General features: G+C 34.6%; 2 protein-coding genes across 7 annotated transcripts in view; both read right to left on the bottom strand.

Annotated features, from left to right (window-relative positions):
• Window positions 1–419: 419 nt before the first annotated feature.
• On the bottom strand, window positions 420–953 carry LOC142636621 (uncharacterized protein At4g02000-like). The gene has a single exon (XM_075810899.1). It carries the CDS (start codon window positions 951–953, stop codon window positions 420–422), a length of 534 nt encoding a protein of 177 aa, XP_075667014.1.
• A 2,251-nt stretch (window positions 954–3,204) lies between these two features.
• Window positions 3,205–15,782, bottom strand: part of LOC142618728 (DExH-box ATP-dependent RNA helicase DExH7, chloroplastic) — a 34,977-nt gene continuing 22,399 nt past the window's right edge. For all 6 annotated transcript variants that reach the window (XM_075791734.1, XM_075791755.1, XM_075791741.1 and 3 more), the window contains exons 25-34: window positions 14,624–14,707; window positions 14,162–14,260; window positions 13,931–14,071; window positions 13,499–13,569; window positions 12,527–12,596; window positions 11,683–11,775; window positions 9,196–9,408; window positions 7,791–7,883; window positions 5,435–5,557; window positions 3,205–3,931 (exon numbers count right to left, since the gene is read on the bottom strand). In XM_075791734.1, the coding sequence (XP_075647849.1) occupies window positions 3,851–3,931; window positions 5,435–5,557; window positions 7,791–7,883; window positions 9,196–9,408; window positions 11,683–11,775; window positions 12,527–12,596; window positions 13,499–13,569; window positions 13,931–14,071; window positions 14,162–14,260; window positions 14,624–14,707 (1,068 nt within the window). In that variant the 3' untranslated portion in view covers window positions 3,205–3,850. The remainder of the gene's footprint in view (window positions 3,932–5,434; window positions 5,558–7,790; window positions 7,884–9,195; window positions 9,409–11,682; window positions 11,776–12,526; window positions 12,597–13,498; window positions 13,570–13,930; window positions 14,072–14,161; window positions 14,261–14,623; window positions 14,708–15,782) is intronic.

Raw genomic sequence — 15,782 nt, 5'->3', positions numbered from 1 at the left:
TCTCTTCTTAAGGTCACTCTGCGGGTTTTGGGCTGCCACAGCATGTGTGGTCTCACTTCTTAAGTCAGTCGAATCACTATGATCTGACTTACCAAGATCCTCACTTGTTTCCACATGAGCTAAAGTTTGAGAAAGGTTCGAGTGACCCTTAAATCTAATCTGGGATGGAGTATTAGACTTAGCTGGCCCACTAGCTTTTCCCGGCCTAACATTACCCTTTTTCCTCGTGACTACCATTCAGGGCCCATAGTTAGGATTGGGTTGGATTTCCTCTCTAGCTTCGTTGGTTTTCAACGAGACTTGTACTTTCTCCTCCCTGCTTGGTTGTTTCACATGCAGTCCGCAATTCTCCTGCTTATGTCCAAGCTTGCCACAGCAGAAACAGAGAGATGATATGCCTTCATATAAAACTCTTTGCACTAATCTTCCCACCCGAATAGAGCTAATAACCTCATATAAAACTGCTTAAGTGGTTTATCTAAGTCTATCTGAACGCGTAACCTTGCATAACCTCCTTTGGTCTTTGAGGTTGTGTAAAAGTCAATACGAAGTACAAGACCAATGACACTCCCAATTTCCTTCAGTATAAATGCATCATAAAATTCAATTGGCAATTCAGAAAATCTTACCCATACTACCACCGACGTAAGCTTGGCCTCAAAAACTTTGAAATAAGGTTCCCAAGGCTTGATTGCAAGGAAATACTCCCCTATAATCCACGGTCCTCCCCGAAGAACTTTGTCATAGTCGTTGATACTACTAAATCTAATTAGGATAAAATCTCTGCCCAAGGTCACACAATCCATCTTCGCCATTGGTTTCCATGAAGCATTGATTTTGAAAGTTAAGTAGTGGAATCCAACTAACCTACCATACACTTTCACTATCAAGGCCTTCGACCATGGCACCCTGATGCGAGCTTTCATTTCTTTGGAGAGTTTCACCTTAGCCATACCTTCTGTAAAGGCTCCATCTCGATTTCCGATTCATATCCTCCCTCCTAATCTTTGTTGAACTTGAATGCCTGCTCATACCCTCTAGGGATATCTCCCACAAGGCTGTCTCTGTAGCTCACAAGGTTCCTAGGTTGCAAGAAGCTTCTTGCACCATTACTTTCTTTGAATTTTTTTACACTACAATGCAATTCATCCTCTTCTTCACTTGATCGCTGGGCTGGTGCGGAGAACTCAACTTCCATACTTTTTTTTCCGTTTTACTGAAGTTTGAAATATTGTAAAACTCACTGAGGGTAAAGGGGACTTAAACATGATGTTTACATGAGAAATAACAAATTACAAAACTTGTTGACAATATATCAAGCAAGAAAATCAACACTTTTTTTGAGACCTATTTTAGATTTGTTTAGAAATTGAACTTGATTCAGTGACTATTACTGAACTCATTAAATCAAGCAAGAGCATGAAAACCTTTTACTTTTAGAAACCTATGGATGAGTGTAGGTACCTAATATGCAGGCTTGTGTAATCCAAGCCTCACCACATTTACAAAGAGGCCAATGGTTGTGGGGATGTTCTTACCAAGAGAAGATTAAAATTTTGGCATATGATTGTGTAATCATTTAGTTGGTTGTTAATGCATTTCATTCTTTTTTTTTTTTTTTGGGAGTATAATGCAAAAAAAAAAAAAAAAGAATTTTGACCCCAAATTTGACGTAACCGATATAATGTTGGTAATTCCCAATTTTACAAATATCAAATATGGACATAATTTTTAAAAATATATATAATTTTACAAATATCAAATATGGACATAATTTAAAAAAAAAATATGATTATCAATTCACATAATCACGACCACCGGTTTTTTTATTTGAAGATGTCATGCACAGTATTTTAATTTGAAGATAAAGAGAGTAATTAGAAAAAAAATAAAGCTCAGTTTATCAATTCACATTCCGATTAAACCAAAAAAAAAAGAAAAAAAGAAGATAACAATCTGTTTAACTTTATTGAGGAATTGAACTCCAAACCCAAATTTTTAGTTTATTTTATTTTCCATGTTATTTATAGTTAATGTTAGCAGTAGTGATATTGTAGTAGGACAAAAAATTACCAGGTTGGATGGTAACCACACGTGGACAACAGACAGAAAAACCCCACAATATCTATCTAACCTTAAAAAAACATTATGCTCCGCAAGTCAAAACACAAAGTCAAAAAGATAAGCAAATAGGTTCATCTCTGAAAAAGAGAGAAATCCCATCTTCTCCAAGATCGAGTACATATATATATGTAAGGATCCAGTACATCTCGTTATACAGAGAAACACGGTTGAGAGTTTGAGAGACTATAATAGTGTTGTTGCAATCTTGCAAGTTTGTTAGTTCTCAACCGTGATTACTCTGTATAAAAATATGGATTGGACCCGATTGAGAGGGACACACTCTGGCTTTCTTTCACGGTCTTATGCGGCTATGCCAAAAGAAGAGGTATGCAGCAGCGCCGTACAGATGAAAAGAAAGGTCTAGATAGATGGTGAGTGCGTTTAGGGAAAAGATAAGTATTTATAGGCCCTGAGTTTTCTTGCGTAGTTGCCTAGGTTTCTAGTAGGGATACCTTATTTGTTTACCATGGTATATTCTCATCTGACGGTGATCACGATAATGGGCCTTGATTTGGGGATATTGTTTTTAGGTGGGTTCTTTCAATCAATCATGGCCGTTCAAAAATTTATATGATAGAGGAAAAAAGAAAAGAAAATAATAATAATAATAATAAGAGAAAATTTGTGTACGCAACTTTTGTGTTGACAGTAGTGACGTGAGTTGCAAATGTGATCTACCGTGAATGGTAAAGGAGCACAAAATTGTGAAGGTAGAAAAATCAAAAAGAGAATTGTTTTTTTTGTCTATATCATCAATTTGTTGATAATTTTTTTTTCTTTTTTGGATTCGCGTAAGTAATTGGCTTTGATTTTTTGTCTATTATTTCTCCCTCTAACCAAGCTCTCTTTCTCTCCCTCTTATAGAGATAAATGCTTAATTGATTCATGAAAAATAGTAAATAATATTTTAATATAAAAAATTCATAAAAAACTTATTTATTAGTATATTTTTAGAGATTGAGAGAGTTGTAATCTTCTTGTTAGTTTTACTCATTCCATACTTCCTGCCAAGATGACGAATACATCTTAAGATAATGACAGATAACAGATAAACTACCGATAACAATCCAAAAATAAGGATAGCAATAATCAGCCAATCTCATGCATCAAATTGATCACATCCTAAATGATAGGAATTCTTTTTGATCAAATTGATCTAACAGATAGCAGATGGAATTCTAAGCAACTTGAAAATTTGAAATTTCAGTTCCTGCGTCTTCAAATGCATCATCCACGGCTTTGAAACATAATAAGTTTTTGTTTTTGGTAAATTACAATATATTGAGTTTAGTGTTTAGATTTTGTAAGATGAGAACAAAACCTAATACCCAAATCAAATCAAGTGCAAATTCTTAATTATATCCATATGGAGTACATTGTTTAAGCCAAATGTTGCTTCAATGACCTGATAGTCGTTCTCTCAGTGGATCTTCCTTATGAGTAAAGGAACTAGTCCTCCGGTATATGAACTGCCAAGCCTGTTGGTCATTTGTAGTATAGACGAGGATGGGCATCATGCTTAAATTGTAAGCATTTATCTCCAAAACAGTGGTTGAGTTCATGTTCAGTTTTTTTAAGGCAGCAGCAAGTAACAACGTAATGCTAAGGGGCACACATGAAGGAGCAAAAATGTGTGCCTCCTCATGAACTGCAATACTACCTGTATGGTATCCTTTCTTTAGGCCAGCCATAATTTGGAGAAAAGACATGCTCTAATTTTCCTTGATTACTTCAGCGGGGGTTTTTCTTCCTCTACCAAGAAGTGGATTATAGACTTGACCACCTCATTATCGACAATAGTGGCATCCTGAGAAATGAAGAAAACATTATGCATCTTTCCAGGGTTGAATGCAATGGCATGAAATGATAAAACGAGTACGAGAAGCAATGAGATTGTATTACATGGCCAAGTATCAGCTTGAAAAAGAAATTTTAATTGCTCAAGAATAAGAATTCACATAATCAAAGTCTACAAAATGTAAGAATTCCCTGTTACTTGGCTAGGCTTAAAATGAAGCACACTTGAAGAGATGAATTAATAAATTGTAAATTCAAAAGTTTTCGTTAAGATATTACGGCCCAGAAACCAGAGGCAGATACATTTTAGGGCATTGAGGGAAAAATCCTTTTTTTTTTTTTAAGTGAGGGAAAAACTTAATTTGACTTGGGGAATAGACAACCTATGCTTCATGGGTAGCATTAGGCTTAAGTTAGCCTTACAAGCCTTCCCAAGTAAATTGTATTAGAGATGAGTGAAAAATTAGCAAGCTTGAGTGGCCTCAGTTTTAGGGCCTAGCATGTTCTATGAATTGGGCATGTATAGATACTGCTAACAGAGCAGCTGAGAGGTCTTGTATCCATGAATTAAGGAATGGCAAAAAGAGCATTCTGTCTCACCAAAGGAATTACAAATAAAGTGATTGTAAATTGTATTGTTGACATTGGCTGAGCCCATTGGGAAATATTTAATGATGAGGTCAAGGTCAAGCATGATGGAGCAGTAACTAGTTTGAGAACATCATTTTAAGGAGAGATGAATTTCCTATTAGATGAAGCTTTCAGATCTTACACACACATATACACACATATAAGAATGCATTAATTGTGGATGAATTTGCTTCACATATAAGAATGCTTTCTTATAGTTTATCTTGTTAGAGTTAAGCAATCATGTTTATGCTTGACCTGCTGATGCTATAGCAGGCTGCAGCTATAAATGTTGGTCACTGGCTTGCAGCCCCATAACAGGTACCTGCACAAGCTAGAATTAATTTCCACTCCTTTGACCCTAGCAAAGTCAAAACCCTAGTATTTTCTAGTCATTCTGTGGAACCCTGCCTACGTTTAAGGACATTTACCATCCACACCATCTATGGTGCAACAGTCCAATAGTTTGGTTTGCGGAAAATGTAACGTCCCTAACAAGGTATAACCCCACAACAAAGATTAGTCAACCCACAACTCAGTTATCAATTTTGGTAATGCATTGTTGTAAGAGAAAATCATCCAGATGGTTAGACTCTGCATAGGACTGACTTTGAGGAGATCCAGAAAGAGACAATGATGTTTATTAACGGTGGACTAAATGCAAGCTGATTACCCTGACATAATGAATATTTTCTTTGCTGAATATAGGACAGATAGCAATTGTTCTAAAAATAGTTTGTTCCAGTCAGAAATAAGCATGTTCTCACAGGTTGAAAATAACATCAAAGTATACAAATATGAAGCAAAATAAATGGTAAATCTCGCTTTCTAATTAGCTCCTTCAAAATTAAATGTTAATAAATTGGAGCAAAATAAATGGTACCTCTGGCTTTCGAATTAGCTCCTTCAAAATTGAATGAAGAGTTAATCGTAGTTCCTTGAACAGAACTGCAATTTGGGCTGCTGCTGTCAGTTTTAACCATCCATCTATGATGACCAGTCCAGTCTGCATTAGAAAATCAAAATACAGTTGCAAAAGGAAGATGGCTAATGAAAAACAAAGGAGCACCAGATAATATTTAGCATTCAAAATTTCAAATGCCATCTGTCTTTCAGTCAGGTTTGTTTGTTTTGTTTTTGTTTTTTTGTTTTTTGTTTTTTTTTTGAAAAGCAGTCAGTTAACATCATAAGAATGAACATAATTTATTGGAAAGCCAATGCAACATTAACAGGTACAGCCAGGATTTCCAAATTATGAAAACCAAAATGGGGTATGAATGCAGTATCTTCTTTGTTGGTCCCTTTTTTTGGTTTATAAAAAAGGGGGGGGGGGGGGGAACTAACACATTACAACCAGAACAATTGAACAGAAAAATTAAAAGATCAAGAAAACAAAGGAATATGACCTAGGGGTCAGCACCTAGGGTTGGCTGGAGTCAACACCAGGCCAAAGAAACCAGAAGGCTTTTTTCATTCATCAAATCATCATCTCCCTTGCAAAGAGTACGATTGTTTGCTTCTAACGGATTACTAAACCCTAGTTCTAGTTGGCATAGGAAACCCTAAAAAGCAAACTATTGTACTCTTTTCAAGGGAGATGATGATTTAATGAATGAAAAAAATAGCCTTTTGGTTCCAAATATTAAATACTAATAGCCTATAAATTACCATGAGTTAAAACATTAAAATACAATTGACTTGAAACATAAATAATACTAAACTAAAATAAGAGTCTTTTTTTGTCTCGTCCCACAGCAGGGACCATGGCAGCTCTGCCTCTGAAATAAACACCTACTTGGTAGTTGAAACGGATGCAGTCATATTGGCTAATGCTTTCAAGAGAAACCAGTCCAAGTAATTCTAAGAAGGGTGGTTTCTGTGATTTTTCAACTGCTAGATCCTTGGAGAGAGTGGCAACTTCAATGATTAGTGGGCAGATTAGTTATGCAACATAAACTTAATATCAGTCATTAAATTCCAATTCTGATCTCCCAGCTTCTTTTTCAAGGATTCAATATTAGAGCTGCCCCTGAATATTCTGGTCTTGGATTAGTAAAAAGGTTTTTTTTTTTTATTAATAAATTCTTTTGGAACAATGGAATCTTACTTAATAATTAGTAAGGGGGGGGGGGGGGGGGTTAATACTGTGACCTCACCCTCCAACCTTGTTTTTGGTGCTCTTTTTTTCCTTTTTATTTTTTAGACAAAGAAATTCGTTAAAGAAAACTGCAAAAGGGTTGCAAACTGCGAATCGACCAATGATGAAAGCCATAACACTATTGCTGTGCATGGTCAACGGTCGACTACCTAGACATCCCATTTGACTGACTGCTGACCATAAACAACCAACATGAACTGCCCATAAGCCAAAAAAGACCACCATAGACAATCATCGATCACCACCAATCAACATTAGACCAGAGATAAACCCCATGATCAAACCCACTGCTGGCATCACGATCAACTTCCTGTCTTGTGATTAAATTCATTGGTGTATTGTGTGCTTAATACACATTGTTATCCACTTTTGATAAGCTACATTTTTTAATTAGATGCCTTAACCTCCAACAGAAAAAGTGATGTCTGGCCAAGTCAGATCAAGTAAATCAATTTCAACTCTCCTTTACCTTCCAGGATTCTCAAATGCCTCATTCTCATCTTTACTAAGCTTAGTGTTTAAATCCATTCAGTGTCCACTGGTTTAGCTCCCAACATACTTGTCTCCACAGGAATGTCATGGGCTTCATATATGAAGAGAAACACCCTGCTTTGATCTTCTGCCTCAATGAACGCTAGCTCAAATGGCACTTCTTCTTTTCTCAATAATGGGATTGATGGTAAGGTTGTGGGTTCAAGACTCCTAGGTCGCATGTGTAACTTACTGATTAAAAGAAACTATGGCATTACACAAAAATAAATTTTCAAATCTTTTTAACAAGAAGGGCTTTGGTTTACATCATGCTCCAGCCTGAAGGGAGTGTACAGAGAGTTCTGCATTAGTGAGGGTAATATTGTAAATTTACCATTTAAGTAAAAAATATATAGATGAGCCAAACATAATTTGTGGTAGTCTCCACAAATCTTCCTTTCCCTTAGTACAGTTCATAACAAAGACTAAATGAAATTAAAATACACTATGACCATCTTGTTAGACAAGGAGCACTTATTTTGAAATGATTAGCAGTAACTTCATTTTCAGATGCTCATGCATTTATTGAAGGGAGAAATAAAAAAGATACCTGATGCTGAATATGAATGGAGCCACCGAACAGCAAAATAGAGTAAGGAGAGATGACAGAAGTATCTCGAAGAAAAACTTTGTTGGTTTCAACCTGATAAAAAGAAAAATCAGAATGAAATTCTAAACCTAATGAAAAAATAGAGTGAATACTTAGGAAAAAATTAAAAGAATTAGTGGAGCAAACAGTGGTTAAACAAATATTATCCCCAAGGCATAATTGGAAGTCACCACTCAATATGATTAGTGTTGAGTTATATCGTAATTGCATCATGTTATGATGACTTCAATAACAAAAAGAATCTTATGGAATTTTAATTTACTTTTGTAAACAGACAATTCTGATATAAATTTATTTTGCTACTACATAGCGCAAATGAACATCTATTTCCTGTTCTGAGTATATAATTTCCTATCAGTCTTTCTTTTGTCGGAAACCATCCATCCTAAAAGCTTAAGCTATTAGGAAGAGGCTGAATGTAAATCAAGCACACACTATCAACCCCCCCCCCCCCCTCCTTCTCCTCTCTTTCCCTTCTTCTCTCTGTTCTCTGTGCAAGCTAGCCCAATAATCAAGGATCAAATGTGGACCTTGCACATGCAGAACAAAACACAGAGACAAATATCAAGACGGAAATTGAAAAAAGTGCGTTCAGGATTCAAACATGAAACTGTTACTCTTAAGATTGAATAAAAATTAGAACTACAGGGAGCTTGTATTTTCACAATCCTAGAGCTAAAGATAAACTATTGTTTTCTCTTGCTGAGCAATCAATTCCAACAAGACAAGTGATTTGCATAAGCATACAATACAGGAAGCTCATCAAAAAAAGGATAACTTAAAACTTGATTAGGCACCCAGACTACTGTGTTTGTTCTTTCCAGCACATAACTTTATTTTAGATTAGTTTATTCTTAAATCAAGAATGACAGGAATATACAATACTTTATTTTCATTGCAGAGTGAAAAAAAAAATGATGTTTTTAGTTATCCAGGACTATAGACAATTATTTTTTCACCTTTTGTAATAAAAATAAATAAATAAATAAAATCCAAGTTTTTAAAAGAACATTGTTCGTAGTTGGAGGTACTAATTCCTGCTTGTTTGATGCATCTAATGAAGAAATTCTGAACCAATTTGAATCATAGAAGGCTAACTCAACAATTAAAGGGAATTTCAATTTTGGGGACAGCGTAGATACATAAAATTTAAACGTCATTTTATAATATTATTGTTGGATGTTAATTGGATTATGTTTAACAGCCATAATTTGATCAAAACTAATTAAGAGACATAAAAATGTTTGTCAATAGCAGTATTATAGCAACACATCAATAAACCAATATTAGGACAAGGACATGACAAGTAGGAACAAGAATGGATCCATGGGATAAAAGTGCAAACCTTTTCAAGGTAAACAAGGAAGGGATACTGAAATGCTTTCAAGTTACTGTTTATAGAAGAAGGGTGTATACTAACTTCTCTCCTTCCATCGTACCAAACAGAACGACCCTGTTTTACAGGACCAACAGACTGTTTAAGGCTGCCTAGAGCAACTCCAGCAATGCCTTGTTCAGTGGCCGCCACATTAGGATATAAGCCTGCACATAGTATAGCCTGCAAGGGTACTTCAAAAATCTTTGTTTAGAAAAAAAGGAAAATGCTATACAGGTTGGTTCAAATTTAGACATGAGACGTACAAAAAAAAAATTTAGACATGAGATACAACTCCTTAATTTTCATGATTATAGAGAATAGTCAACTACAAGCAAATTCCAAATACATGATCCACTAAAGAGACAAGCTGACACGCATGTAATTAACCATAAACAGTTGTTTCCTCAGATTCCATGATGATCAATGCAAAACATTATTAATTTAAGACAGAAATGGAAAGCAAAGCCAAGACACAAAATGTTGACAGCAATAAGTTTATAGAAACTTGGTCCATGAGCATTTGGCCCCGTTGATAAAGGGGATGTGTGAAGTTTTGTCATGCATTCGGTTTAATTCTTGCCTTGCATAACAATGTCCATAGAAATTTAAATGAACGCAACGGGAGTTCAGCAATTTAAGCATTCATCTCAACTACTGAAATCCATTTAAAATGAAAGATAATTATATCATTCTGCTGTCTAGCGATGAAATTATTGTTTTGACTGCATTCCCATTGGTTGCATATGGACAAAAGCAAGGATGTAGCATACCTTCAAATGACAAACTGATTACAAAATACATGCATATCTTTTACAACCATGCATCCCTTGGTATAACATACAAAAAAATGTGGAATTTCAAAAAAAAAAGAGCACATTTAAATAGGGTATGGTCCTGAAAATATCATCAAAGCTTAGTCAAGGCAACAGAAGCTGGATACCAGGTTACCAACAACAAATACAATCCCAACACAAAGTGCAAATGAATGGTATTGAAAATGTCTTCTGGTATTGCTGAAAAAGTTGCAAAGTAGTATACATAATCTACCCTATCTAATGATCTAGCATATAGCCCTAGATGTGAAGGATATATATATATATATACACACACATATATATTAATTTTGGAAAAGTAAGGAGGCAACACAAGTACATACTCACAGCCCAAAGGAATCCAACCAAGGGATACAAAGCAAAGGATAAAAACGATCACCACTATAAGGAATCCACCAAAACGACAGCACCTATTGGATTCCACCAAAGGATAAATCTTAAACAAAAAGAAATCCTTCTTGTCAAAGCCAATTTTCATTCAAAACAACAATTTTGATGCCAAACCATACATGACCTAGGACTTAAATAGGACCAACTTCAAACAACCCTCCAAGTATAGGTAATCTGACTTTCATTTTCAAGACAAAAACATTTGATAAATTACAGGATTGATCAAATATTCAAAATGCAAGACCCATTAACAGAAGTAAAAGCAAGAGAATTCAAAATTCACTATTTTCGGAGTGCATTCTGAAAGAGTAGACACTATTGTAAAATGGCCATAAATTCCTCTAGGAAACTCCAAATGGTAACAGTTTGATGTATTATAAACTAGAGAGTAGAGACAGAGCTTTGCAATGGTGTACATGGCTTGTTGGCTAATATCATTCCAAAATATTTTTTGAAACAACCCTAAAAATCTCTCTTCAACTTCTTTGAACTTAGTGTGGTTGAATTATCAAGGACCAGTGTGATTGGTCTTACCATTTACCTAGCTTCCAGAGAGTTGTTTTTGTTAAATTACCAATTGTCCCAAAAGCTTAAGTTATTGGGATATGGTAAATTTAATCATTTAACCACACAATTCTAACATTTCCCCTCACATGTGGGCCGATACTACCCTTTAATAGGTGAACCCCAACATGTGGAAATTTAAGTAGAAGGTAGAGTGGAAGAGACAGGGATTGAATTCAGGACCTCCTGCTTTAATACCATGTTAATTACCAATTGTTCCAAAAGTTTAAGCTATTAGGATATGATAAATTTAATCATTTAACCACACAATTTTAACGGTCTTTTAATGTGTCCTAGACTTTTTCCTTAAACTCTGTTGTCACCCTACCTATTAGTTAAAAACTACCAAAAACGACATATAGTCTAAACGAAGCTACTGGGAAATATATACTCGTGGGCAGTCAAGCTCTTCTATTTTCGTTCATGTTTTCTCTTGCCAATCTGTCTCATCCAGTGGAGAGAACAACCTTGAAAAATTAGTGTGTTCTCTTTATCAATAGACAAATGTATCACTTTTTAAATTTTTTTTTTTTTTAAATTTTATATATATATGTAAAAGACAAATGTATAGCTCCACTTTATACAAGATAAGTCAGTGCATGAAGCAAATATAACCGAATGCTTTGTCAGTATCCAGAAGGAGAAAATGCATCTAAATACAACTGACCTTTACAACAGATGAATGATGTGAATATTTATTGAATGGTTGCGATGCATCAGAAAACCAACTGCCAAGATTCTCTTTCTTTCTTCTATCAATCTGAACCATAAAAGCATAGAATTTTCAACTTCATACACAAAGCATTGAAGATTGGAATTTAATGTAGAAATTTCCATTGGGACAACACTTCAGAAAGGAAATTCAAAAAGATTATATTCATATTTAATTCAATTAAATCATAACGATCCAAACTAAATAGAAAGAAAAAACAACTTTGCATTTTCCAAAAACTCCTGTGACAGCATGCAATCTTCTACACATCTTTATCACTCATAAGTAATATTTGAAAAGAAAATAGGATTGCAGGAGATACATAAATACTTTTTCAAAAATGAGAGACCATAAGATAGTTGTGCGGCTTGTGCTTGTGCCCTAGCATCAATTGGTAGTGAATGCCCCATTATCAAGTTGATTTTACTCCTATATATGTAATTAACTTTGGAAAGGTGAATGCCATATTAGTCCTTTGCAAAGCACCAGCCACAGTTGCACATAATTACAGACTTCATATGGCCAATACCGATTGAACAATTATTAGTTTATTAGGGAAAAAGAAAAATGAAAAAAAGCCCAGGATAATACAGATCTGAAAGTAATATGTGCAAATGAACTCTATCAAAAGAGTGGCATAAATATCAATTATGCATTTTATGATAGGTAATAATAATTTTATTGAAAAGAGACTACTTAGTGGAAAAATACACGAAGTAGCCTAAAGAATTACAATTGAAAATAATGACATAAAATATCAATTATCCATTACTGGGGAAAAAAAAAAAAGGCAATGTACCTGATATTTTTTTGGAGAGTTGATAAGGCCAATGTCTGCTAGCAATGATCCAAACTGTATTCTCATGTCTCTAAACATATATTTCAAAAAAAAAAAAAACTGAGAAGAGTTGTGGTATAAAAAACAAGACAAAATAGTATCATGCCAGCATGCTCTAAACACAGGTATGATATAGACTTAGTTGTTCTTTGGAATGATTCTGTAAACAGAAATTGCAGGCTTTTACTTATGATGATATGAAGAAAGGCAATGGCTTATGCAACTGCCTTTCAGAAAAAATATTGGATATATATATATTGATAGGTAATGTAAGATATTATTATTAATAAAGCTAACCTGAGTACATTGGGGATGTACTATGGGAGCACAAATTAAGAACCAAAATTACAACGATAAGTAAACAAGAAGGAAAAAAAAAAAAAAAAAGGATATTGTAATCAAATCTTAAATAGGTTTGATTTGTTACACTGAACAGTAAAGGCAACCTAACTGAAACCCACCATCAGAAATATGTATTTGTATGACAGGTGTTTCTTTCTTTAATGGGTGGTGTGCCAAGTAGGTTTGCAGGTTGTAAGTTGAGAACTGAATATTCTATCACAGCACATGCAAATTTGCAACGATATCATCATGCAGAAGCCAATAAGTCATGTTGATATTGACATAAGCTATATTGTAGTGAAGAAACCAATGTGACCAAATGCACATGCATCTGCATATTCTAGGTCTTACCCAGGAAGAAGCATATTATTCTTTTTAAACAAGTTATTCTTTTGTAGAAACCACAAACTATCACTTGGACCTCAGCAAATACAAGATACAATTAGCTTGGTCACTAGAAGTATATGATTCTTGACTGGACAAGGCAATGTAAATAATTTTTTCAAAATAGGTTGCTCACATTATGTGACAAGAAATATAGAAAAACAGTAACATTAATTCATACAAAAATCTAGAGAAAAACAGCTATACCTTATCATGTACATAACCGAACCGCTTAAAAAATATGAGCTGCAAAAATGTTGAGCAGCTTTAACTCCTTTCTGCAAGAACCATGTTTATCATATCAGCAAACATTGTGATTCAAGACTACAAAATGTCATAATATTTAATCATGCCAATTATACATGTTATAACACTGAGAAAAACAACAGGGGATCTTCAATACTAAAATCATGGCTTATTTGATAGGCAAAAATGCAAGTCAAGAAAGAGGGAGTATCTACCATTCTCATGGAAAGTGTAAAGTAGTCTACAATTTGAATTTAAGGCAAACTGGAAAAAGCAAATTGGAACTTTAAACTGGTATTACACCAGTGGTGATTGAGTAACATGTATGACTGCAACAGAGTGGTTTTTGGCCACTAAACAAAGCAAATAGAGGTAAGGCAAACACCCACTAACCTCATGCAGAACCTTCTCCCATTTCCTATAAGCAGTCATCATTAAAAGGTGGTCAGATTGCCTATCAACATCAATTGGATCACTAGGACCATCAACCTTATCAGTCAAAAGTGCCAATTTTGCTCTTTCAACATTTTGCCCCTGGAAATCAAAACAGTTGTACATACTTCAAATTCTTGTTTCAGAAAAGTTAAGCAGCAAATTAAATTCTTGCAACATTAATAGACAGACCTCATCTTTTGGATACACAAATGGAGATTTGTAGCTCAAAAATGCTGAAATTGAGAGAATGGGAGATAAGCAACCAAATATTGCTCCATATAGCATCATCTGCAGTTTCAAAGGAGAACAATATGAAAATTCTACCAGGGTACACAACAGTCTTTCATGAAGAAAAGTAAAAATATCTGTTTATGTGTTTTTCTGTGTGTGAGAGTGAGAGATAGAATCACTTAACCACATAATTCTAACAAAACTTATTTTGAAAGTGGGAAGACCATTTATTGAATAAATTATAGTTTCAGGTAAGAACATAAACATTTAGGAGAAAAATACATCAATAACGTAATAGGAAAAACTTCACCTAGCATCAAAATCAAGAAATGCAGAATTAGGTTAACAAAAAATTTCCTAATACCTCAATAAATTAATTTTCTATAGAGAGTAAAGAATAAATTATTATTTGATGCACACCTTCCCAATTAAAACATCAACAGGGAGTTTTGCCAAATGATGCCCAAGAGGTGTCAACTCTTCATCACCTTCAAGTGCCCCAACCTAAAAAGAGGCCAGTTGTACGGTATAATGTTATGCAGCAAAAAATAAATTCTAACTGGTGTGAACAAAAAATGACTAGTTAAGTAATAACAACCATGAACACTATCGAGTATTTTCACAATATGCATAATATTATTATTATTATTATTATTATTATTATTATTATTATTATTATTATTTCAGGAGAAATAACATATGTAGAAACTAGTAAAGCTTCTTTTTTGAACTTTTTATTGCAAAAGTAATAAAAAATTTATAAAGACAAAGGAGATGGTTCATGTACATCAAAAGTGTACACATAACACTCCCAGAAAATACACACCCTAATCATTTGTGTGAAAAGAAGGGAAATAAATCTACAACCAAATTCATATAATCATATCACTTGTGCCTATGGTTCAAGAGCACTCAAATGTTGATCTCAATAATCCAGAATTCAGCTCCACCACAGTTTGTTCTACATCACTGAATGTTTGATTGCCCTTTAACCCCATACAGTCCACATTAACAGAAGAACCTCCACGCTTGGCATATCGGCTTCACCAGCAAGCAAGTGCATCAGTGACCCTCCTAGACATCACCCATTGTACCCCAAACATAGCAAAAATAAAGGTCCATAACTCCTGAGCAACCGCACAATGGATTAGCAAATGGTCCATTGTTTTATTATTACATCTACACATGCAGCACCAATTTACCAAGTTGAAACCTCTTTTGATTAAATTGTATCTGACGTTTCCCAAAGCCATTGCCCATACCAAAAAAGTGACTTTCTTAGGTGCTTTGGTGCACCATACATTATTCCATAAGAATCTTGCATAATAGTAACCACAAAGAGCCTCATTATGAGATTTAACATGAAATTTTCAACTACCCTTCTATCTCCACCTCATTAGATCACTTTCTATTTGAATTTCCCTTACAAGTGACAATTTGAGGGGGTAGAGGGATGGGCTTTTTTGACTAGTGCATTATGTGTCGTTGTAATGGGGAGACGGTAGATCATTTGCTACTGCATTGTGGTAAGGCTTACCGGTTGTGGAGTTTGGTGTTTAGATCTCTTGGGATTTCTTGG

Source organism: Castanea sativa, chromosome 1 (assembly GCF_040712315.1).
Source record: "Castanea sativa cultivar Marrone di Chiusa Pesio chromosome 1, ASM4071231v1".
Lineage (NCBI taxonomy): Eukaryota > Viridiplantae > Streptophyta > Magnoliopsida > Fagales > Fagaceae > Castanea > Castanea sativa.
The sequence above is the reverse complement of the archived record's forward strand: the minus strand, read 5'-3'. Positions and strand labels throughout refer to the sequence as shown.

What these genes read in the sequence shown, in the direction of transcription:
- LOC142636621 (XM_075810899.1), bottom strand. Translation starts at nt 953, where the DNA reads ATGGCTAAGGTGAAACTCTCCAAAGAAATGAAAGCTCGCATCAGGGTG.